This window comes from Helianthus annuus, chromosome 4 (genome assembly GCF_002127325.2).
Source record: "Helianthus annuus cultivar XRQ/B chromosome 4, HanXRQr2.0-SUNRISE, whole genome shotgun sequence".
NCBI lineage: Eukaryota > Viridiplantae > Streptophyta > Magnoliopsida > Asterales > Asteraceae > Helianthus > Helianthus annuus.
Genome location: NC_035436.2, coordinates 199,198,188 through 199,225,105, shown reverse-complemented (window position 1 = coordinate 199,225,105; position 26,918 = coordinate 199,198,188). Strand labels below are relative to the sequence as shown.

The following is a 26,918-nucleotide window of genomic DNA, read 5'->3' as shown; positions in this document are numbered from 1 at the left end:
AGAACTCAAGTTTTGGCCGAAAAGGGCATATTCGGTATTTACCGAACCGTAGCCATAACCGCAGGTTATGAGCGAGGTAAAAAATTATTAAAAATCTTTAAAATTCCCAAAATATTAATTTATAACAGTGGGTAAAAGTTTTGGTGACGAAATCTTGGTTTAGATAGGCGTCATGCTAATTGCGCCGTTTATTACAAAAGTTTATTTTAATTGCGCTAATTAGCATAACTCTCATTCTAGACCTCGGATTGACGTGAAACTTTAAGGACATGCTTATAATTTAGTAAGCAAGGTTCTGGTCCGTTCACGTGTCCGAAATACTCGTTTTATTTTCAAAATGGCGTTACGGTCAACTTTTAGGCGATTAACGGAAACACGTAAAAGACTCGGATAACTCATGAACCGATCACAGAGGTTTATACCAACATGTGACCTGGTCCTAAGAGGGTCCTAAGGCATATCTATACCTCACTAAAACGGGTCAGAACTGAAGTCAAAGCAAAAGTCAAACTTTTGCGACATTCGGCTCCGAACCGGATTAATATAGCAAATGGTCGATTCAAACGAGCGCAAACAAGTTTATATGCTTAATATCATGTTTTATGAACATCAAAACAGGTTTCATAACGTATACATTACAGATTATGTAGAAAACGGCAAAATGACTTTCTGTTGACTTTTTAAGTGCGCGTTTGACTCGATATTTGACATAGTTAGAGTGGTGATCAGAGGGAACCCTTTTAGGGGTTTATTACCCACATAAATACCAGCTCATAACTACTTCTGATCCGTCATAAGACTGAACCATTTGCAAGTTATTGTAATGACAACCGTTAGTTACGACGGTTGTGTTTATAAGCTATAACTATGAAAATGCAAGACCATGTTGATTGTGAACGACTTACAGAAGTTATTTCTTGCTTATAGAGCAAAGATGGATGCTTGGGAGCCTTAGAATGATCAGAGGTGAGTTGTTTGAGGTGTGGTGAACATATGCTCACAATGTGGCTATTTATAATGTTCAAAAGGTCTTTAGATCATCACAACTCATGCTACAACTGATCATGGATGATGGGCAGGTGTCCCTAAGTGTTATGGGTCGAGTAGGGGGCGCCCATGCTCCATTAATTGGTTGTTGGTCGTTCAAAGGCTCCAAAAGGCATGTAGTTACAAGTATTCTGCATCTGGGCGTCTAATGCGGCCCACATGGGAGTTCCATGCGTTTCTAATGCGGGTCGCCTGGGATTTAAATATCAGGCGAGTAAAAGAGGAGGCTCGCGGCCCGCCTCAACTTAACCACAAATGCAATGCGGGTCGCGAGGGGCCTGTTTTTCAGATTTTTAAAATCTTTTGAAATGATTACGAAATCCTGGTAATTAATAACGAAATCTTTCGTAATGATTTACCTGACCTTTCGGGTTTGAAGGGGTAACTTTGCGGTTTGGCCCTCGGTTAATTACAACTAAGGACCTCGTGTTATTTACCCGCGTTGTTAAGTCCCTGGTTAGTTTATTAATTATTCAGAAAGCCTTCACTTTCATTATTGACGCTTTTAACCCTTCTTCTACGAATTCGATCGTAACTTTCTCGTTTCATAACGAAACTTCGCGAAATTTATATATTATATTTTAGTGAGTGTACAATACCGTTACAAAGCCTTGGGAACGTCAAAGGGTCACTCAGAGGTATAATTAAACATGTTGACACGGTTAACCCCTGTAGCTTGTAATCTCTCACTTTCTTTCGCGTTTCGCTTCTGTACGATCTATGATTTATTCGTTTGAAGGTTCAAGCATTATTTAGGGTTACTATGCAGTATATGTACCCTTGTTGACATTTATAACCCTCGAATTTATATTCTTTCAAGGGTTGTCAAAATTAGTCCTTTATTTAATATCAATGCCACGTGTAAACAAATGACACGTGTTAACACATTATTGGACACAAAAATTCGAGGTGTTACACATGGTAGAACCTCCTTTCTATATTGCAGACAAAGTTGAAGAGTTTGAAGATTGCTGTGCAAATGCTAAACTGGAGTTTACTCAAGTGCTAACGTGTTGAAGATTTGGTGATTGGATGCATCAGCTTAGGGGGAGTCTGTTGCTGACAGAAGCTATTGAAGTTGAAGCTATCCAAAGACTAAAGACGGTGCAAGACTACGTGAAGATTGCAAGAAGACTGAAGACAAAGTTCAAGAAGACTGAAGACAAAGTTTTTATGAAGCTATTGTCAAGGGGGAGTTTGTTGGTGCATATTTGTGACAACAACTTAGATTTGGTCTTTGGATATCATGTAATTAGTTAAACGATAATCAGTTAGCGGGTTTAGCTTTGTAATAGTGAGATAATAGAGTTTGGGCTAAACTAAACCCACATTGGGTCTAGGGGGACGAACTGGGCTTGTCCATGTAGGAAACCCTAGTCCAACTTGTAAACCTTGTGTTATATAAACAAGGTTAGACATTAGGGTTTAGGTTAATCAGCCAAAACAGTTTGAGAGATAGAATTTCGTGAGAGCTTTAGGGTTTGGATGAAATTGAGTTTGTTAGGGTTTGGATTGATTGTAATTCCTTGTGATTGATAATCAATAGAAACCCGGTTTGTAAGTGATTTCTGTTCCTACACGTTTTCTGCTATATTCTGATCAAGAGGATTCCGCACTCTTGATCAGATTGACAATTCTGTGAAGATCCATACACATCAAGGGGACCTACAATTTTTCACCAATAAATCATCAATCAATCAAGATCCCTAACACTATCAAATTCGTCCAAGCTAGTAATGCTCTCACGAAATTCCTCACACTAACTGTTTTTGCTGATTAACCTAAACCCTAATGTCTAACCTTGTTTATATAACACAAGGTTTACAAGTTGGACTAGGGTTTCCTACATGGACAAGCCCAATTCGTCCCCCTAGACCCAATGTGGGTTTAGTTTAGCCCAAACTCTATTATCTCACGATTACAAAGCTAAACCCGCTAACCGATTATCGTTTAACTAATTACAAGATATCTAAAGACCAAATCTAAGCTGTTGTCACAAATATGCACCAACAACTAAAAAGTAACTGACTATCCTAACACTTGGTGCAACTAAAGCATCTGTGTTGTGGTTGTTGATGTTCTCCTCAAAAAGCTTGCTTTTCTTCTTTGGTTATCATATTAGTCTGAGATATAACATATAGTTGCAATTCTTTGTGAGTTTAAGGAGAATTCTAACACCAGCACCCCACGCCCGCTACCCCCCACGTTCGCCACCGTCATCAGGAAATCGACCAATGCACGCCCCACGTTTGCCACCGTCATCAGGAAATTGACGTTCACTTAAGCACGTCATCACATAGTGTTTTTCCCTAGTTCATCTCCTACAAATAAAGCATAACAAAAATTTATTTAATCACGATACCTGGAAACAGAATAACATCCACTTCGAAATAACATAAAATACTAACAGTTCCCCCAACATAACCTCACATGTTAACAGGTTACACCAAATAGTACTTCATTAACAACTTAAACTTCAAAAACTGTTATAAAATTAACACGCTTACTTGCTAATAACAACAAAGGTGTGAAAATCACCCTCGATCTCTCGCTCATTAACCCTCGGACCCAAATTCCCAATTAACACCCTCATTTAAAGTACCAGATTATAAGCTATAAGTGGTTCAATATTGTCAACTGGTTTAGAATGGTGTAAAGGGTGTGAAAATCCCAAAAGGTGCTTTGTGTAATTTGGTGCTGGTGGAACCTTTGGTGTTGTGCCTAGCAAATGCTTATTTTTGGGGTTCTGTTTGTTTTTCTGGTTTAGACCTGAGAGTAATTTCAACTTAAGCCACTCACCTCTGAAGCACCAACAGTTCAATACTATGAGGTGGCTGAACCCAGACATCATTAGAATCCACAGATCTTCTAGCCATTAGCAAATTGTCATTTATGATCAAATTCTTGTCTCCAGGAACACCTGTGTAGAAAACAACCCTAGCAACTAAGCCCATGATCCGACAATTTGACTCAACCAAACAAAGCGGGCATTGAAGAAACATAAACGAAAAGTTTTATTGAAGAAACACATATTTATACCATATCATGTTGGTGTATGTCTTCCTCTTAAGCTCTGCTACTGCTAGTTCATGCCTTCAACTCCAGTCAGATATCGCAATGCCTCTGAAGAACTGAAATAGATCACATATGGCATTAAATCTCAAACAAATAGTTTGCACTGTGTAATAAGATCTACAGTTTGACTTTTAAGTTCAAAACATGTTATGGGGCGTATATGTAGCAATAATAGTCGGGACTCGGGATTAACTCTTTAGGCGAAACTTAACACGTTTGGCTTGTTTCCTTCTTAGGTAATCCATAGATCTTACTCATTTGACCCATTACGGTTCACATATACCAAGGTGAATCACAACTAACTCAAATCGACCAAACTATAAACAAATGTGTACAAACGGTGACATGTAAGTGGGTGTTTAGATGTGCTTTTTAAAAGTGATTTTCCATTACTGAATGAATGAAATTAGATTTTTAGTAATAATATATATGTACCAGGTATCACGGGAAAAAGTCCCGATCTAGCGTTGAAATCGTTGTCGTTTGATTTCGTTGGATCACCTTTTTCACTTGCTTGGCAGCACAAACAACCTATGCAAATCACAAAAATCAAATGCGTCCAAACATTTTACAAAGAAAGGATTCTAATTTCTAACTAAATAACCTAAATATGATGTATTTGCAAATGATATTCGAAAGTTGAGAAAATACTTTAACCAACCAATTGACGAACTTACTATTAAATAGTTCTAGAAACATTGCTAATCATTTATATCTCAAAACTCAATGCATACATCGTATATAATTTTTGAAACAAATGAAATATAAATCATGAACATTTAGCTAAAAAGTGAATGTAATGATGAAATTTAGCACCTAAATTTGAAACAGTTGGTATCAAAATCAACTAAATAACAAAAAAACCATGTGACTCTCCCAACAACACTCCTCCTTAATCGCTCTCAATATCAACTGCTCCTCAATTGTCGATTGTAACAGCAGCAGACTATCTGTAATAATCGAAATCGAAACACACCGAAAAAATCAAATTACCTCGAATCAGTTGTAAACCCTCACTGTCACCTTGAATCCACCATCACCGTCGTCATCAGCAGCGTACCTCAAAGCCGCCGCCGTGTCTCAAAACCCTAGAAACAACCGTTGTTATCGCCGGGGTATAATGGACGTCAGGAGGGCTTGGGTGTTGACGATGTTCCTTCATGCGCTCTCTCTTCTTTGTGTCGCCCCCACTTTCTCTCTGTTAGTTTTCATGCGTGACGGGTTTGTGAACAACGGAGAACAGGGCGGTGGGTTTTTTAGTGGGTTTTGGATGCGTGGCAAGCGCGATTGATGAAGCCCGTACATGTGGCATGTAAAAGGTTGGCCCAATAGATGGTTGACACCAGCAGTCAGTTACTATTCATTCAGTTTCTCTATTATCAGATATAGATTAGGCTAATTTTTAAACTTTCACTTATTTTCACTGTCAAATAAAAAAGTGACTATTACTAGAGTGTGTAATGGTTTCACTATAAACAATCTCGTTGGTTAGTTATCTTGGGGCCCACCGCCTTCCCACCTCTCAGGTTTGTTACCCCCCCCCCCCACCGTCAGTCATGTCCTATGAGGTGGTGTTTAACACCGATCTTATGTCCTGAGACTACCATAACACGTGGTCTTAGGGTAGAGGGACACTCTTTACTCAGAGGTTGCGGTGGTGTAGCCGTCCAACCCACCGCTACTCGCCTCAACCCGGCCCTATCCAAATTATACGCCCCCTCAACGCTTGTATTTTTTTAATCTAAAAACTATAAAGACTTTGAACTCCTATATTTTTGTCTTATCAATGCATTTACTTGTTGGCATTTAGTTGTATATTCCAATTCCCATATTAATAGGTAACATGGAGCTTGACCATCCATAAATGTGATCTCACTTGAATTCATCTACCAACCATTCCATTGATCAATACACTTTGATAACAACTTTACATCCTATTAGTAATGTACACCATTTAATGCATAATATACAAACAATGATCATTCTTTATAGGGAAATGTCATTCTCGTCCTAATAACTTCTTGAACCATTATTGCTCTGGACTAGATCATTTTTGGTTGTATACAAAATCTAACTGCACCCAAACTAGAATATATATATATATATATATAAATAAAATATAAACTACAATAAAAGTTGTCCATAAGATAAGGTTTCTCTCATTTTATTTGTTAGGAAAAATTGCAAACACACACACACATATATATATATATGCTCTTTTATTATCTTAGGATTAAGGTTGTTAATGATCGCTAAACAAGTAATCACAATTATACAAAAAAAAAAAAGATTAAATTGGTAAACATTCACACATCATTAGAATAAGTTTAAGAAGAATAAATGGACTTCGTTAATAATTTAAGAATCAGATAGTCATACATGTACAAATACATTTGGCCATTAGGGTTCATTTAGGAACATCTTTTAAAGCGTGGATCTAATTGTTGTTCTTGCTTATCTTTTGAAGTGTGCTAACGATTAAAGGTGTTTTATGTGCATGAAGTATTTATAGTCGTTGCTACCATAGTCGTTGGAAATCGAGGCACTCCCCTAATTAGAATAAAACAATGTGTTAACGTGCTTGAATGTATTTTTGCATTTTTTTTTGGTTAAATTTTGACATCTTTATTGAAATGCCAAATTAACAAATTACAAACAAGTGGTGGGTAAACGGGCAACAAGCTTCACCACAACCCCCTTTTAAATTGCAAAACCAAAATGAGTACCCCTTTAAGCCAAGATGTCAATGCATGTTATATTTTGCATGGAGAACAAAGAGTTGATATAGGGGAAATGGTCAATGCATGTTATATTTCTTCCAAGATGAGTGCCCCTTTAAGCCAAGATGTCAAAGTAGAGCCACACAATGAGTGTGTTGTCAAGGAAAGTGTTGCCACACAACATGACTTGGTGATGGGAGAATACACGACCAAGATATTTAGGCTTCGGGTTTTCTCATAATTACACGTGTGAGTTCCTAGTGACTTTTGCTTATCTTTTGGAGGCCTTGTGTAGTGCGTGCTAAAAGTGTTTATACTTCCTACTACCACAATGTTCGACACTTGGGTCACTCTTCCAATGAGTCTAAATCATACGCATGATGTGGCAACGCATGAGATAACGACAATTTAAGCGCTTATGCAATTTTACCTATGTCGTTTCCACAAGTAAATGATAATCCCTCAAACGATCAATTGAAAAGACGTAGGTTATTATAATAGTAGTACATGGTTCAACACAAAACTAACTTAAAATTACATATTATGTCACATTATGATTACACAAAATTACAATTCTTACACCATTACTAAAATTAATATTTCTAAAGAAAAATAAAACACTCCAACGATACAAGTGGATTATCAAGTGATTCATTCTTATTTGCAACACTCGTAAATCTATCACTCCCCCGACCCGATCGCAATTCGGGTTTCCGGACCCTCTCATGCAAATCGGACCCAACCCGACCCGGAGACTTCCCGGTCATCCTACCCGACAAACTTCGTCCAATCTCACTCCTCCCACCACCACCACCACCACCTCTCACCGCCGTACGTTTTGCCGGAGACCTCGAACGAGCCGGACTCCGGCGGTCACTAGCCCCAAACCCGGTTTGCGGAACCAACTTGACCCGACCCGGAGACTGTACTTGTTCTTTCCCTCTAACCGGCGATTTTCGAACATGCGGAAGCTCTCCAGATAGCTGACTCCGGTTCGTTGACTTGGACGGCGATTTATTAACAACTTTCCGGCGGTACACGTCATTAACGTCGTCGTCGAAAGATGTGGTGGAGATGTTGTCGTTCATCGTACTAGCGATCTCCGAGATGTATGGGTATTCAAGAGTATGATATTTGTAAGAGTTGTGTCGGGATATTGAGTATGTTTTGGGGTCATCTAATTCTGGTTTTATGAGATTTGGAGTTTCGGAATAAACTTCTTTTACGGTTTCTACGTCGACCACCGGTGGTGGTGGTGTTCTGATGATTGGTTGTGGTGGATGTTGGTGGAGTTTAGAAGATGGAGGGTGTTTTTTTGTGCTTACACAACACCCCATTGTTTGGTGATTATGAAAGATTGTGGTGGTGGTTGGTGGTGGAGTTGGGTTGGGTTGTGACACGGTGGTGTGATGGTGGTGGTGAGTTTAAGGAGAGGGCAGAAAGGTGGGTGAAGGGATTTAGGTATGGGGAGGGATGTATTTATTGGCAATTGGTGACATTAGCAAAACCAAATGGTGGGAGAGACAAAATGGCTTGGAATGAATCAATATTATTTTTTTTTGAACGAAAATTTTAGATTAATGACTGAAGATTAAAGTATTATCATTTTATCAGTGGAACTATCTGTTTATATTCATCTCATTAATGACTGAAGATTAAAGTATTATCGTTTTATCAGTGGAACTATCTCTTTATATTCATCTCATAAACAATAATGCTTATACATCAATTCAGAAAAAAACTCAATAAATCTGGAAAAAACTCTCTTGTGGGAATCAAACTTGGGACTTAATGGTACCTAACCTTTATCTCACCCCTAAAATACCACTAGACTATAATGTCATGGGCAATGAATCAATATTAAGGGTGGAGGGTATAGGAAGCGGGGAGGTGGAGTCACCGATCGGTGACCGCCCCCACATGTTTGAGTCACCGAAATTTAACAATTTTCGGTGTATATTCACTGATTTGGGAAGAGGAGGGAAGGTAGAGGGAGGGAGGTTTAATGGTGGGTCCCAACCCCTTTCAACCAATCACAATTTTTTTTTTATTTTTTAATCTACTCAAACACCCTAGGGTGATTGACCATAACCCCTGATTGAGTGCAAAATGGGGAGTGGAATGAGGAGTTGACATGACATAATATTATTGGGTAGGATTTCACTCAAACACCCTAGGGTGATTGACCATACCCTCCACCCTAACAAAAGTATAGAACTATGTTTTTAGTATATGTAACGTGAAATATATATGTAATATCTATGTACGTAGGTGATGGAGTGTTTTATGTTTCACATATAATATCATTGGGTTATATACTAATTAATATTAAAAAAAAACAATATACGACCGCCGCCTCAGTGCCCTTGTCGGGCGCCGCACCTATTGCGGTGTGTCGTACCCCAAGTGCCAACATCGCCACTTAAATGGGGTTTTAAATCCCACAACACATAGCCTATTTGTTTTTTTAATAAATAAAAACTTAGATTTATATTTTTGACCTTATGTGGTACATATATTGATAGAGTTTTCCAGTTTGTGTAAGTTTTGGATCACTATATGAGTTGATAAGACATGATTGTTAACGAGTCGACATAGATGATTGTATAATGATATAAGAGGTGAAAATGGGTTAGGTACCCATATGCTAGGATTTTATTCTATTTGTTTTTTTAATGATTAAAAATACTAAAATTAGTTTCTAGACCTTGAAGTGCATGTAGTTTTACATACCTTGTTAGTCCCTTGCCAAGTTTGTGTAAGTTTTAGTTCACCAAATGAGTTGATAGGACATGAGTGGTAAAGAGTCGATGATGAATCATATAAGGCCTGTGAAAATGGGTTAGGTACCAATACTAGTATGTTTATTTATGTATCTTTTTTTTATAATAATAATAATAATAGTAATATTAATAGTAATAATAGTAATAGTACTAGTACTAGTACTAGTAGCAGTAGCAGTAACCAATCATAATTTTTTTATTTTTTAACCTAATCAAACACCCTAAGGTGATTGACCATAACCCCTGATTGAGTGTAAAATGAGGAGTGGAATGAGCAGCAACAGCAGTAGCAGTAGTAGTAGTAAGTTATACCGTTAAAGTAATATAACTTCAATTTTTGAGGTAGTAAATTTTATATATTTGCATAATCTATTTTAGATACGATTGAACATGAATTAACCTTTATAAAATTTGATCTTTAATATGTTGTAGTTGAAATATACTTCATGGCTTTATAGCCTAGTGGCATCTTAGGGGTGAGATAAGATTTTGGGACTGACAAGTCATGTGTTCGATTCCCACAAGAGGAGTTTTTCCCATATTTATTAAGTTTCCTCCTGAATTGGAGATAGATATGATCGGGTGGTTCCACTAGTGGCACGATGATACTTTAGTTGTAGTGATCCAAACTTGCCGTTTAAAATATATATAAATAGCCACCTCATTAAAGATTTAGATGATAAATATATAAATAACGTGAAGCCCCAAGTGTTATGCATAGCTTCAATGAGGTAAACACATACACATATAATCGTAATATCTAGGGAGAGTTAGCATGGTCTAGCAAACATGGTTAATTTCTTGTCATCGTGGGTAGACATATAAAATCAAATAATGTTTCTATGACAGTTTATTAACACTATTTATTGTTCTCGTGTTTTTGCATATATTGTAAGAAATTTTATGATAGGAAAAAAGCCCAAGCTTTGAATTGTAAAAATTTTATGAGCAAGTTCTAATTATTGCTTTTCTGAAATCACCATACGAGTATGTTCATTAATCACATTTAGTTATTTAAGCTATCAACTTGTTCCAGTTTATAGGTTTGAATGTTTAATTTCATTAGATTGATTACGCAATAGAAGCCTAAACTTAGTTTAACTGTGTACGTATTTGTATTATATGGTTAAGATGATTGATTATAACAAATTATCAGATATTAAGGCTTTGGTCCAAGGGAAACCCCTCTAGGTGTTTAAATAGGAGAATGTCATAGGTTCAATATTCGAGGAGTGTAACATCTAGCCGTTGAAAAAAAAAAATTATCATAATTCAAATAGTTGATTAGTTAAGGCAAGTATTTTGAGTCCCAAGGCCTTCGATCAAGGTTTAAACAAGTTTATATATAGTTTTCATAATATAAGTAACCTTTATTTCAAGTATAAGCTTTGATGATATTGCTAAGATACTGGGGTGTGGGAGCGGGGAAGTGAACGGTCAAGTCTCAATCCATATTCAAACGAACGTAAAAATTATGACTAACACCCATAATATTATTTGATCAAGAAAACTACTCAAAAACTTGATTTTTACAATTCAGAATATCCAATACATGATATTTATAAGCTAACATATCACATTAGACTTATACTTGGATTGCTCATGTAATTATCCTATAAACATCTAAACCTAACTCGTTTAGAATGCTAGATAATTATCTAATCAATTAACTAGGAAATGATTGTTGTTTTGGTCAAAAATCACACAAGTATAATGCAACCAAATCCGATTTTATGAGATGTGATGCTTGGTTTTATGATTAAATGAATAAAAAATGAATGAATGAATGAAATCAATGTTGAACACAAGGATTTATACGAGGAAAAAGCCCTTGATCAATGTATGATCTCCGGTACAAAAAACCTCGGATAGTGAAAACTATCACTATCAAGTATATTGAATAAACAAGTTTACAACTTCGGAAGTATTGAACCTGATACAATGAGTTCTAGTGTGTGCGTTCGAGAAAGAGAGTAGCAGAAGTGTTGTACGTAAACAGAGTGCAAAAGTGTTTCTAAAATAAGCTCAATACCCCTTTAATCTTAGCTAAAAATATCCTAACTAACTATCCGAAAAATCTGCCCATCATCCACGATCACCATTAACGGTAACTAGCTCGTGCACATGTTGAAAATGTAGAGCATATTCCCCTGGAATCTCGCATGGAATAAGTCTTCTTCGAAACATACCTGCAAAACAAGCCAAAAGGTGATGGAAACAATTGTTAAGTTAGAATAATAATGAGGATCCTTAATTCAAACTGAACTGAGGACCCGTAATCCATGCTACACTTGAGGATCCGTGATCCACAGGCTATGTAATTCTATCTCTAACAATAATTATAACTAATTATTAAATCATTCTCACATTTAATAATCTATAATTATCCACTCTTAAAAACCCTCCTTGAGCCTTGAACGCCAAGTCGGTTTTATTAACTTGAAATTCCAACAAACGGGGTGGTGATGTGGTGGTTTCCCGTCAGGGAACACCGCCCCTCCCAATCTACCTTCGGCGTCCACGGGAAATAATCCCCGGTCTCCCCGAGCTGCCATTCTCTGTATCTCTACCTTGTTTTCTCTCTCTTAATATTTTGAAAGGGGGTGAATGGAGATACCACACCCTATAGAATGTACCGCGGCATACTCATTCTTGTTTTAAAGTATTTGAGTTTTGACCCGTCAAAAAATAATTTAAGCATTAAAACTGTTCTAAAGTATTTGAGTTTTGACCCGACAAAAATTAATTTAAGCATTAAACAATGTTTCTTGTTTATAGTTTTCAAATCTGTATCAATTCAAGTCGTTATGTATCTGTATATTTTATATAAGTTACTCCTTCCGTTATCTTATTTTACTTTGAAATTAAGATTATTACATAGTTTATATGTCATGTGTAATGAGTAGTATTGAAAGCAAGTCTTTAAGTCTTTAAACAAATAAAGGAGTGTATTGTAACCCAGTAAACCCATACATGTTCTTGTCTAAATTACAACACGTAAACCACCTATAGATGTTTTTTTTTTTTTTTTTTTTTTCTTTTTTGTAAGAACAACGTTTATAAATTGAAACAAAACAATAAATCCTATACGAACCTTTTGATATGCTGTCATGCTTTGTCACCACCTGTGGACTAGTATTTACACATATTAGGGTGGTGGGAGTGCACTTGGCAAAACCCATCAACATCACTCGGCGTGGTGTGGCAAATCGGCAAGGACCATTCCGTGTTATGCGGCAAGGTATGTTCGGCAAGCAGTGTGCAACAAGGGGGGTTAAGAGCTTACCACTCTTGTCAAGATGCACAACGCATTGAGGTGCGGCCCCTATCTCCCACTAGCCAATCAAATATTAGTTAGATTTTTTTTTTTTTTTTGTTGTTGCATAAGAGATATGAATTTCTATAATGTGTCACGTTGTAAGAGACAAGTTATAGTGAAAGGTGATGTGACGCTGACATAAGGTTGTGGCATGTTGACAACAAGAGTGGCAACTGCCAAGCGCTCTCACCACCTTTAAAGACGCGCATGCCATTTTTACGAAGTGTTTCCGGCATGAATAGAAGATTGGATTTTGACATATGTTATTTTACAAACTTAACTGATTTATCATTAGAACATTATAATCTATTTAAAATAATGTATTTAAAAATAAACAGAACAAGTCAAACACAAAACATACAATTCACATGATAGTGTTGTTTTCTATATGACAAGTTTGTATGGTAGTGAAACTAGTGATAGTATGACTTTTGTTTGTTATGAACGAACAAAGCACGTTTGCATTATCCAATGATACTTCGAGTAACATGTGGGATTGCCCATTGTCTAATTGTAAATCACATCGTTTTTATATGGTTGTTCAATAAATGAGTTTAAACTTCATTTATAATTCATACGTGGTTAACGAGTAGTTTTTTTTGAGCGGGAAGGAACGACGAGCCAACCAAAGAGTTGGTTGGAACCAAATACACAACTGATACAAAGCCTGATGCCCAGAGAGCAAGCGCAAGATCTTTTCACATGACAGCCGCCGAGGCTAAAGCTGAACCTGATGTTATTTCAGGTATATTTTTTGTAAATTCACTTCCGGCACGAATTTTATTTGATACGGGTGCAAATAGATCTTTTATATCACATCGATTTATTCAACACCCTATATTCACATTAACAAAATTACCTATGCCATTAGAAGTAGAAATATGTGATAATAAAAGTTTTATTGTTTGTGATATGTGCTGGAATTGCAAATTGAGTATTGATGATGAAGAACATTTCGTCGATCTAATTCCCATGTCGATGGGAGAATTTCAAGTGGTAATCGGGATGGTTTGGCTAGCTCGATATCACGCGAAAGTAATACGTAACCGTAAGGAGATACAACTAATGTCTCCAAGCGGAAAACATGTTACTATTATGGGGAGAAAAGTGGCAGCCCCATAATCTGCTCTTTTATAAAAGCTTGTAAACTGGTCCGACATGGATGTAAGGCATACATGGTTTACATACATGATTCAACAAAAGAGTCTCCAGAAATTAAGCACATACCAGTCGTACGGAAATTTGAAGATGTTTTTCCGGAAGATCTACCGGGGTTACCACCGGAACATGAGTTGGAGTTTGGCATCGAATTAATTCCAGGCGCGAAACCGGTAGCCAAGGCTGCTTATCGATTAGCGCCATCGGAACTACAAGAATTGCTGTCACAATTACAAGATTTTCTAGACAAGGGATTTATTCGCCCAAGCGTTTCTCTGTGGGGAGCGCCGGTATTATTCGTGAAGAAGAAAGACGGAAGTATGCGAATGTGTATTGATTACCGGGAATTAAACAAACTTATGTTAAAGAATCGATACCCGCTTCCTAGGATCGACGACTTGTTCAATCAGTTGCAAGGCGCGAGTTGGTTTTCAAAGATCGACTTAAGGTCGGGTTATCATCAGTTGAAAGTAAAAGAAGAAGATAAACCAAAAACAGCATTTCGAACGCGTTACGGACATTACGAGTTCTTAGTAATGTCTTTCGGATTAACTAATGCACCTGCGACTTTCATGGACCTCATGAACCGCGTCTGCAAACTGATGCTAGACAAGTCGGTAATAGTCTTTATCGACGATATTCTTGTTTATTCGAAAAGTGAAGCAGATCACGAGTGTCATTTGCGTGAGGTACTTGAAACGCTTAGGCGTGAAAGACTTTACGCGAAATTTTCGAAATGTGCATTTTGGCTACATGAGGTACAATTTCTAGGACATGCTATCAGTACCGATGAAGTGTCGGTAGACCCGTCTAAAATAGAAGCTGTGTCTAAATGAAACCTCCGAAAAATCCATCAGAGATTAGGAGTTTTCTAGGTCTTGCGGGTTATTATCGGAGATTTATACAAGATTTCTCTAAAATCTCAACTCCATTAACCAAGTTGACCTGTAAAGACGAGAAATTTGTATGGGGAAACGCACAAGAAGATGCTTTTCATATACTTAAAGAAAAATTGACCAGTGTTCCGGTATTAACGTTACCAGATGGAATTGAAGACATGGTCATTTATTCTGACGCATCCCAGCTTGGTCTAGGGTGTGTACTTATGCAACGAGGAAAAGTGACCGCGTATGCTTCAAGACAACTAAAGACCCATGAAAAGAAGTATCCGACACATGATCTGGAATTGGCGGCAGTAGTCTTTGCCTTAAAGATATGGAGGCATTACTTGTATGGTGTGAAATGTACTATTTTCACTGACCATAAAAGTCTCAAGTACTTCTTTGATCAAAAGGAGTTGAATATGAGACAAAGGCGTTGGTTAGAGACGGTGAAGGATTATGATTGTGAAATTCATTATCATCATGGGAAAGCCAACATAGTTGCAGATGCACTGAGCAGGAAAGAAGAATATTCACCTATTCGGGTGCAATCGATGCAGTTAGTAGTGACCTTTGGCTTACTCGAACAAATCAAAGAGGTGCAAACTGAAGCTGTAAAAGAAGAGAATTTGAAAAAGGAAAGAATTATGGGTCAACTTAAAGACTTGAAAGATAGTAATGGATTGAAAACCAGTTTCGATCGAATCTGGGTTCCAAACACGTGGAATGTTAAAACTCTTCTTCTTGATGAAGCCCACAAGTCCCGCTATTCTATTCATCCGGGAGCTACCAAGATGTACCAAGACTTGAAACAAAATTATTGGTGGCCCAGAATGAAGCGAGACATTACTAAGTATGTGGAAAAATGCTTAACTTGTTTACAAGTAAAAGCAGAACACCAGAAGCCTTACGGTAAACTTCAGCCGTTAGACATTCCGGTGTGGAAGTGGGAGCACATCACTATGGATATGTTAACTAAACTACCAAGAACATCACGTGGATTTGATGCTATATGGGTAGTAGTTGACAGATTGACCAAGAGTGCTCATTTTATTCCAATTCGGGAGACATACACTTTTAAGAAGATGTCGGAAGTATACATGAAATTATATCTCGCCATGGAGTACCGGTGTCTATCATATCAGATATAGATACACGGTTTACTTCAAACTTTTGGCGCGATTTCCAAAAGCAGAGGGGTACTAAGTTGTTCATTAGTACCGCATATCATCCGCAGACTGATGGGCAGAGCGAAAGAACTATTCAAACGCTCAAAGATATGCTACGAGCATGTATTATCGATTTTGGGGGTGGCTGATATATCTATCCACCACTAGCGGAATTTCATATAACAATAGCTACCATTCCAGTATTGGAATGGCCCCGTATGAAATGCTTTACGACAAAAAGTGTCGAACCCCGGTGTGTTGGGGCGAAGTGGGTCCGCGAGAATTAGCCCACAAAGATATAGTCAGGATCACTAATGAAAAGATTGAAGTGATCCGGGCTCATTTAAAAGCTGCTCAAGATCGACAGAAGTCCTACGCGGATAAAAGAAGAAGACCAATCGAGTTTCAGGTTGGTGATATGGTTATGCTTAAAGTATCTCTGTGGAAAGGGGTTATCAGATTCCGAAAACAGGGAAAATTAAGCCCGAGATTTATTGGGCCATTCAAAATCGTAGAACGTGTGGGTAAGGTAGCTTATCGACTTGAATTGCCAGAAAAGTTGAGAAATATACATAGCACTTTCCATGTTTCACATCTACGAAAGTGCTTAGCTAATGAAACAACCTATATAAGCTATGACGACATTGAAGTTGACGATAAACTGAATTATGTCGTAAAGCCTATCGAAATTCTCGATCGAAAAGTTAAAAGCTTAAGACATAAAGAGATCAATCAAGTTAAAGTAAAATGGGAACACCGTAAGGGATCGGGCACCACTTGGGAGTCCGAAGAAGAGATGACACGCTTATACCCTTCCTTATTCGGTACGTATTACGATTTCGAGGACGAAATCCTCTTTAACGGGGGTAGACTTGTAACACCCCTAATTTATTAAACTATATATGTTTGTGTACATGTATAAATTATAATATTAATAATAAAATAGTGAGAATAAAAACTAGGAATAATTAACCTAGTTAAAATCTTGTCGTAAAAGATGGAAAATCAAAGCATTTTAGCTTTTTTATAAAACTTAGAAACTAGAGGGTCCAAAGGCGCCAAATTGGAAAGTTGTTTGTTTAAAATCCTGGATAAACATCAGAACACACACTTTGTATGCGTGTCCTATTCGATCAAAACACCAGGGGCGACCTAGTGCTCCTTAAAACCCTAAATCCTACAATTTCACTCAAAATCAAAGAAACCAAACAAAATTGAAAGTGATTCAAGGCCGAAATTGTGATTATCATACTTAGTAGAGCACAAGGTATGATAAATTCTTAGATTTGGTGATATATATGCGGATTAGACACCAAAAAATAAACACTTAAAAAATGGATACAATTTAAGGAATGTGTTTAGTGACGGCATCAGATTCCTAATTGATGGAGAAAGTCTGGTGGCAAGAAAAGCTGCTTACAGGAGGTTGTCAAGTGTTTTCGCTCGACGATTCCATTCTTGGGTGGTTGGTTTGGCCCTTTTTCCTGTAACTCGAATCCTAGCCCGGTATATCCCATTTTATTTTTACACCATTGTGAACCATACGCCTTTTTTACTCTCTGATCAAGGTTCTCGCCATTGAAAAATCTTCGTAAACTAAATCACACGTGTATATGTTGACATTTAAGAGATATACAATCAAGAAAATCAAGAGCAATAGTGATATATATGCGTATTAGACACCAAAAAATAAACACTCAAAAAATGGCTAAAATTTAAGGAATGTGTTTAGTGACGGCATCAGATTCCTAATTGATGTAGAAAGGTCTAGTGGCAAGAAAAGCTACTTCTAGGAGGTTGTCAAGTGTTTTCACTCGACGATTCCATTCTTGGGTGGTTGGTTTGGCCCTTGTTTCTGTAACTCGAATCCTAGCCCGGTATATCCCATTTTAGTTTTACACCATTGTGAACCTTACGCCTTTTTTACTCTCTGATCGACATTCTCGGCATTGAAAAATCTTCGTAAACTAAATCACACGTGTATATGTTGACATTTAAAAGATATACAGTCAAGAAAATCAAGAGCAATGGTGATATATATGCGGATTAGACATCAAAAAATAAACACTCAAAAAATGGCTACAATTTAAGGAATGTGTTTAGTGACGGCAATAGATCCCTAATTGATGGAGAAAGGTCTGGTGGCAAGAAAGCTGCTTCTAGGAGGTTGTCAAGTGTTTTCGCTGGACGATTCCATTCTTGGGTGGTTGGTTTGGCCCTTGTTCATGTAACTCGAATCCTAGCCCGATATATCCCATTTTAATTTTACACCATTGTGAACCTTATGCCTTTTTTACTCTCTGATCGAGGTTCTCAGCATTGAAAAATCTTCGTAAACTAAATCACACGTGTATATGTTGACATTTAAGAGATATACAATCAAGAAAATCAAGAGCAATAGTGATATATATGCATGTTAGACACCAAAAAATAAACACTCAAAAAATGGCTACAATTTAAGGAATGTGTTTAGTGACGGCATCAGATTCCTAATTGATGGAGAAATGTCTGGTGGCAAGAAAGCTGCTTCAAGGAGCTTGTCAAATGTTTTCGCTCGACGATTCCATTCTTGGGTGGTTGGTTTGGCCCTTGTTCCTGTTACTCGAATCCTAGTCCGGTATATCCCATTTTAGTTTTACACCTTTGTGAACCATATGCCTTTTTTACTCTCTGATCGAGGTTTCGGCATTGAAAAATCTTCGTAAACTAAATCACACGTGTATGTGTTAACATTTGAGAGATATACGGTCAAGAAAATCAAGAGCAATGGTGATACATATGCGGATTAGACACCAAAAAATAAATACTAAAAAATGATTACAATTTAAGGAATGTGTTTAGTGACGGCTTCAGATTCCTAATTGATGGGGAAAGGTCTGGTGGCAAGAAAAGCTGCTTCCAGGCGGTTGTCAAGTGTTTTCACTCGACGATTTTCCATTCTTGGGTGGTTGGTTTGGCCCTTGTTCCTGTAACTCGAATCCTTGCCCGGTATATCCCATTTTAGTTTTACACCATTGTGAACCTTACGCCTTTTTTACTCTCTGATCGAGGGTCTCGGCATTGAAAAATCTTCGTAAACTAAATCACACGTGTATATGTTGACATTTAAGAGATATACAGTCAAGAAAATCAAGAGCAACAGTGATATATATGCGGATTAGACACCAAAAAATAAACATTCAAAAAATTGCTACAATATAATTAATGTGTTTAGTGACGGCATCAGATTCCTAATTGATGGAGAAAGGTCTGGTGGCAAGAAAAAGCTGCTTTTAGAAGGTTGTCAAGTGTTTTTGCTCGACGATTCCATTCTCGGGTAGTTAGTTTGGCCCTTATTCCTGTAACTCGAATCCTAGCCCGGTATATCCCATTTTAGTTTTACACCATTGTGAACCTTACGCCTTTTTTAGTCTCTGATCGAGGTTCTCGGCATTGAAAAATCTTCATAAACTAAATCACACGTGTATATGTTGACATTTAAGAGATATACAGTTAAGAAAATCAAGAGCAATGGTGATATATATGCGGATTAGACACCAAAAAATAAACACTAAAAAAATGGCTACAATTTTAGGAATGTGTTTAGTGATGGCATCAGATCCCTAATTGATGGAGAAAGGTCCGATGGCAAGAAAGCTGCTTCTAGGAGGTTGTCTAGTGTTTTCGCTCGACGATTCCATTCTTGGGTGGCTGGTTTGGCCCTTGTTCATGTAACTTGAATCCTAGCCCGGTATATCCCATTTTAATTTTACACCATTGTGAACCTTACGCCTTTTTTACTCTCTGATCGAGGTTCTCAGCATTGAAAAATCATCGTAAACTAAATCACACGTGTATATGTTGACATTTAAGAGATATACAGTCAAGAAAATCAAGAGCAATAGTGATATATATGCGGATAAGACACCAAAAAATAAACACTCAAAAAACGGCTATAATTTAAGGAATGTGTTTAGTGACGGCATCAGATTCTTAATTGATAGAGAAATGTCTGGTGGCAAGAAAAGCTGCTTCCAGGAGGTTGTCAAATGTTTTCGCTCGACGATTCCATTCTTAGGTGGTTGGTTTGGCCCTTGTTCCTGTAACTCGAATCCTAGCCCGGTATATCCCATTTTAGTTTTACACAAGGTTTGATGGCCAATTAACCCTAAAGAATTAAAGATTTATTACGTGATATAGACACTCACCAAAATCTAAAACCCTAGCATGATTCTATTATGTGATAAAGACCGTCACCAAGACTCGTACGAAGCAATAATCAATGATCAAACAATATCAAGCATGCATATACACCAAATCACAATTCCATAATCGTTTACAATTCAAGAAAACCCAAGAACCAACATTAATAACGAATAAAAATCCAAACTTTGTTAAACAATCATCTTAACCTAGGTAGTTTAAAAGATCTAGCCAAGAAACATAGTCTTAAAAACAATCAAACAAAATCTCAAATAAGAATTCATCGAAGTAAAAACAAGAAACTAGAAAATAAAAGAAATCGTAAGGTAGAACCCGTAAATTTCTTGATCTCTAAGCTTCCCACTTGACCCCAATGATTCCCGAGCTTGATTTCTTGCAAGACAATCCTCAAAACTGATGTTCTTCGTCCCTTGCTTCTTGATCGTCTGATCTTGTCTACTGCCGTGTCTCCTCCCCCCTGTTGTATCCTCTCCTTGATATATATATTTGCGTCTCCAAAGGTCGGCTCCCCTCTGATCGATAATAATGGAGTGATATATATCTATTATATATAATAAACATGAAAGATATGGGCTGATGTGGCAGCTTCTTAGGGCTTCTCAGAATTCATTTTGGCGGGAAAATGAGATGGGTATTAAAATTCAACGCGGTTCCATGATTTAATATGATCCGACCCGCTTTATGACCCGGGTATATAACTCACCTAAAAACGTAAATTCCTCTTGCTCATTCTTTTCCTTCACTGCTTCACAGCGAAACCCTAGCCTCCATCTTCTTTTGGCTTTTACCAGACGCTTTCCTTTCCTAAAACCTGAACTATCATACGCCTCTTCTTCTTCTACCTGCATCTCATTCTCTCTGAATCGGTTGTGCTTGAACGGCTTAACAAAGGATTCCAAAATCAAGGTTATTCACTTACAGGTATGTCGATTACGTAGTCGATATTGATCAAAATCTAGGTGTGTTTAGTGTTATTGGATACCTTTTATTCTGTTTTCCCCTAATTTTCGTGTTGATCCTTAATTTTTTTTCTTTTTGTGTTTTGAATGTCATAGATTCATCCAGATAAGATCCAGGTGTGATGTTCTTTTATTGATTTTATATTTGATATTCAATCATTACTGTGACTTTACTTCATTCCTTAATCTGCAATCTCGAATTCGATGGATTCTTTTTTTATTAGGTTTTTTCTTGCTATTTGTCCGATTAAGTTTTTTTTTAACTAACTTATTTATCTTGGGATGTAGGTAAAACAAAATGCAATTGGGAAGCTATCTGAACTGAAGCCAACTGGATTGATGTGTTTGTACAACAACTACCAACTGTGATGATGATTTGGGTGTGAGATATCCACTTTTGTTTTGGATTATGCTATAGATTTTGCACTTTTCTTCTCTAACTATATGATTATGTGCTTTATCTTTTTTTAAATGGATTTAGATTTTGCACTTTCCTTCCCTAAGCGTATGACTATGTGCTATATCTTTTTTAAAAGGATTTGGATTTCATGGTTAGCAAGGCGACTACACACTCTTTTTAAAAAGTATGTATTAACCTATGCAGTTAATGCGGTAAAATATCGAATATCAATTAAGGACCAATATTTGAAATATATGTTATCTCGGTGAGATATCGGTGGGATATCGGTAATTTTAATATAATGCAGAATTTATATATATATATATATAGCAATTTAACACCAATAATTCAGTGATATATCGGTTAGATCGGTCAAATATCAGTGATATATCGGTTATATCGCTCAAATATCGGTCAATATCGCCGATAATATGGGTACCGATAGTTTGACCGATATTTTACTAAGAAACCGATATATCACCGAGATATCACCGATATTAACTGCATAGGGCTAACTATGTATTGAAGAACTTGCTAAACTATCACAATGAAGGTATTCACCTACTTTGTTTGTTCATGTTATCTGTATGAGTAATTTTTTGCAAGTATTAAAAAAGTAGGCGATTTCGTCATGAAATGAGGCATTAATTTGTGAGGCGAACTAATATTGTTCATTTGGTGGTGTTTCTTAATACTGGTAAATTATCAGAATTAACGTTTTGGTTGTTTAATGATGCAGATTAAGTGGTTTCTTCCTGGTTGCTATACACAGGTACGTTGGAATCTTCACAGCCCACGCGTATTTCGTAAACCCTAGCTATCAAAATCATCTTCCTTCTTGACTATTCTACGATCCAGACGCAATCAGGTTAGCAATCTCTGATTACTGTTTTTTTTTCAATTTAGATATGTTTATTTATGGTCAGTTTGTTGGGTTTTGGTTGACCTAATGATTTACGTTCCGTTTGTTGTTGTTTTGTTTGATATTGTGATTTATGTTCATCGATTCTCGCATAAAACACTGTTGATTGTTTTGTATATGGACTTGCGAAAAAGCCAAGTTTTTTCATTTCGTTAATCGTTACAGTCTCTTAAATATTTTTTAGATGATGGTATCCGATGGCGATATTGGAAACTTGCAGTAAAAAGAAAAGATAACAATAAATAAGCTATAGTATATATGAGAAAAAGATTAAAACTCTTGACATATGCACTATGGTTGATATGACAGTATTAGATAACTTTCATTTGAATTGAAAATAACATTACTCATATTTCGAACCACATGTAATTGTTTTGTTTTCAATCGGTTCAGCTTTTTGGCTAAAGTTAGTACTTATTGAATAATTTACACTCGTGGGGTAAAATTTTTGATATTAAATATGCTCGAGATTTAAAAAATTTATAATTAGTTTTTTTTTGAACGACAAATTTGGATCACTGACGGACCACTGGAGTATCATCGTGCCACCAGTGGAACCACGCGATCATATCCATCTCCACTAGGCATAATGCCTATACACCAATTCAGGAGGAAACCCAATAAATATGTGAAACCCTCTTTGTGGGAATCAAACCTAGGACCTATTAGTCCAAAAGCCTTATCCCACCTTCAAGATGCACTAAACTATAAAGCCATGGGCAAAATTTATAATTAGTTGATTAGCATTAGTGATTAACTAAAATAGAAACTGGCCAAGTGGGTCGAATGAGCCAAACTCTAGCCTAAGTGTACTTTTAATACATTCAGCCTCTAGATCATATTATAGTCATACATAGGGTCATCATAAATGGCTGAAAAATCTGTGTAATCAAACTGGAATTACGATAGAGAAGTAGGAATACGAGTAAAATCTGTTTTTAAATTTTGACTTTCACTTTATAAATTTTGTTAATTTCAGATGCAGTCTTTTCAAGTGCAGTTTGTATGTCTCGCAACGTCAGTTATCCTGTTCGACTTGGATTTAGACGAACTTCAATAGTCATTATCCCCTCGGTAAGCCATACAGTTATTGATTTCAACCCTTTCATTTATTGTTGATTTCTTGTCAGGAATTCTTAGTTATGCTATGATTGCTACTACCTGCATTTTTGAATTTTCTCCTGTCTATAGCTATAGGTTTAGGTCAATTGTTGAAAACTACTAATAGGCATGCATTAGCAATGAAATGGTTACCTTTTATTACTTATGATTAGATAAATTACTTAAACCTTTGACTGTTTCTAAATGGTCTAAAGTTTTAATTTACCAATTGGATATGTTAGAAAAGAAACCAACAACAAATGATTTTTTACATGTTGCCTCAATTATTTATGTATTTGAGTTCACAAGTTTGCTCACAAACTGACATATAGCAGGTAAATCTTTTTCTGGTAAAAAGTTTAGTATATAATTATGGGATGCCACATTTATACGGACCTCAAGCAAATAAAAGGGTTTGAAAGTCCCCTTAAATTAACCTTGAAATAAAATAAATTTGCACTAACATTTCGAAAATAGTTGAAGTTGAGAAACCTTATTTTCTAATTGGTATTATTCATTACAAATCACTTTATTAGAAATTTCAGTCATTATTTAGAAATGTAGTTTTTACCATTCTTATTTAACAAGTTTATTAACAATAAGGTGTCAACGGCCGGCTGGCCTGGCCCGTTTGAACCCACATTAACTACAGAGTTGGCCCGGAGTTGTTCCGACCCGGTAACCAATTTGAACGATCTATCCCAACACCAATATGTAATTTTTGTTTTCAGGGAAATGATTAAGAATTGGTTGCCTTCTTCTATATCGTTTTATTATATTTTTAGTAAACAAGTCAAAATTGTTGTTTTAATTTAGTAAACAGGTCAACATATCAAAATTAACGTTTGATGCCGCTGAGAACAGTTGGGAGTTTGAACTTGATGTTGAATTGTTTGTTGAGTTGCTATTATAATTATCAACCCTCGGAATCCATGTGAAACTGTTTAAACGTATCATTATTTATAAAAGAGTAAATTGCCATTTTAGCTATGAAGCACGGGGACGGCTTGGAGCATCGCGTACCCGTTCCGGGGACGGTTTGGGGACAGAAACGCCATGGGGACGTCCCCCGAACGTTTCTGTGTATCTGGGGACGCCATCGAAACGCTTCCGGGAAATTGGGGACGGCAGTTTGACGTTTCGGGGACGTTTCCTTAATATATTTAGGCAATGATGGATTTATGTACAAAGGAGTACGTGGCCAACCAGAGTTTATATTAAATATGGGATGATCGGAAAATTTTCCGGCTGACCGTTGAATAGATTGAGTGGCGGCAATGAAGAAGATAACTGATGGTAGTGGCCTTTCATCATTGTTTTTGTAGGGTTTTTAATAATTTTTTGTCATTTTGTCACTTCACACCCTTTGGTTTTCTTTTATAATACTTTTAGCACTAATTTTTAAGAAAGAGTTCATTAAAAAGTTTGTTTTTTTTCATTTAACCCCTCTATTTTAACGAGTTTACATTTGGTCCATATTCTTTTAAGTTTATAAAAATAGCACAAAGTTTAAGATTGTACCACATTATATGGACTTTGTTTAATATATTTTTATTTTTTTATATGTTTTTTCCATACCTTTGCCGTACCCGTATCTTGGATTTTTTAGTTTTGCCGTTGACGGGTGGTCCTTGGGACAACCCTTAAGCATGTTAAGATATGAAATAATCCTCCATTTAACCGCGTAATTATCTTGAATTAGATAACTACGATGCTTATGTTTCAGGTGCGAATTAGGAGATAAGAGATGGATAAAAGGCAGCTCATGGATGCTTTGGTGGAAAACGGGTTGAGAGAAGAACACAAGACAAAACATAGGAGTCAAGGATGCTGAGTACCGTAAATTACGGTTCTACCGTAATTTACGGTAGACTTGATTTGTGTTGATTCCTGCACCGTAACACAGGCTCAATTCACCGTAACAATCTGATAGCCACCGTAAATTACGGTGGAGCCGTAATTTACGGTGGTGCCTGAACGTGAAATGTGTAACTGCCACAATATACTCGTTTTTTGGTGTGTCTTTTGGTATTATCTCATCATTGACGGTTCTTGGAGACTTTGGGAGCGAATTTGGAGTACTTGCTTGGTTTGTGAACGATTCTAAACATTCGGTTTGTGTTTTTAATTCGTATGAACACTAGATTAATGTTGATGATGATTCACCGAGCCATGTCCGGCTAAACTCTTCGGTGATCATCCTAGGTGAATGTTTCTAAGACTTTTGTGTGTTAATTTCTGCATTTCTAGAATGATATTTTGCGTTGCTTGAATGTCATGGTGTGTGTTTGATTGTTTGTAGTGCGTTAATCTATATCACAAATTCTAGTCTTGATCGTACGTTCTTGGTGCCGTTGGCAACCGAGATATCACGGGAAGGGTTAGGGTTGGTTATTGGTTAATAGGTCATCGGGAAACAACCTCGCATTATCTAATCCGAGTACTTTGTTCCCTTTTATCACTTCAATCACACATACACGAGTTATGTCTATGTAACTCTTTCTAGTGAAATTGCACACAATTGTTTAAAGAAACTGAAACCTAGGGTGATCATTGTTCTCTTCCAATTGTTTACAACCTACTTTGATTTGAATTAGTCTTTAATTTAGTTTTATAAAACAACAATCCACAATCTTGAATTTTAATTTTCTGCAATTTAGTTTAATTTTAGTATAAATACAAAGCTACATAATCAACACATTTTCCACATACTCCCTGAGTTCGATACCCTACTACCACTAACTACAGTTGTTTAGGGATTAAATTTGCGTGACCCACGACATCACGTCAAATTTTGGCGCCGTTGCCGGGGAGTAGTGCGCAACGTGTGTTATTTTTGTTTGTGTTTTAAGTTTGTTATTTTTCTGGTTTACGCGGGGTGTGTTAGTGTGCAGGTATTTACAGGTGCATGCGTACTAGGAGCTCTCACAAGCTATCACCATTGGCGTTTGATCCGGAAATTGAGCGAACTTTGCGAGCAAACAGAATTTTGCTAAGGGAAAATACAATCAATAGTTCACCAACAACACCAGTTACACCAATTCGATACATGGATCCACCACCACCACCACCCACTACGGGTGAATTTACCTCATCATTCATACCAACATCCACTCAACCTTCACCTAACACTACCATTCCACCAAATACTACCGAACCCACCATACCTCAACAGGTTACA

At 36.8% G+C, this 26,918-nt stretch overlaps 1 protein-coding gene and 2 long non-coding RNA genes across 5 annotated transcripts; 1 reads left to right on the top strand and 2 right to left on the bottom strand.

The window, feature by feature from the left end:
• Positions 1-4,037: 4,037 nt before the first annotated feature.
• On the bottom strand, positions 4,038-5,321 carry LOC118491205. The gene is made up of 3 exons (XR_004890822.1): positions 5,116-5,321; positions 4,558-4,653; positions 4,038-4,178 (listed from the first exon to the last, which is right to left on the bottom strand). It is a non-coding gene; the product is annotated as an uncharacterized LOC118491205 (long non-coding RNA).
• A 2,123-nt stretch (positions 5,322-7,444) lies between these two features.
• On the bottom strand, positions 7,445-8,179 carry LOC110937844. The gene has a single exon (XM_022180299.2). The coding sequence runs from the start codon at positions 8,177-8,179 to the stop codon at positions 7,445-7,447; it is 735 nt and encodes a 244-aa protein (XP_022035991.1).
• A 12,893-nt stretch (positions 8,180-21,072) lies between these two features.
• LOC110937846 lies at positions 21,073-25,865 on the top strand. 3 transcript variants are annotated; one of them, XR_002591083.2, is made up of 7 exons: positions 21,073-21,276; positions 21,411-21,431; positions 21,603-21,696; positions 22,454-22,582; positions 23,616-23,710; positions 24,725-25,033; positions 25,464-25,865. It is a non-coding gene; the product is annotated as an uncharacterized LOC110937846 (long non-coding RNA). The 3 variants fall into 3 exon arrangements; XR_002591082.2 differs by lacking the exon at positions 24,725-25,033 and having other exon boundaries at positions 21,074-21,276; XR_004890821.1 differs by having other exon boundaries at positions 21,074-21,276; positions 24,725-25,865.
• Positions 25,866-26,918: the final 1,053 nt, after the last annotated feature.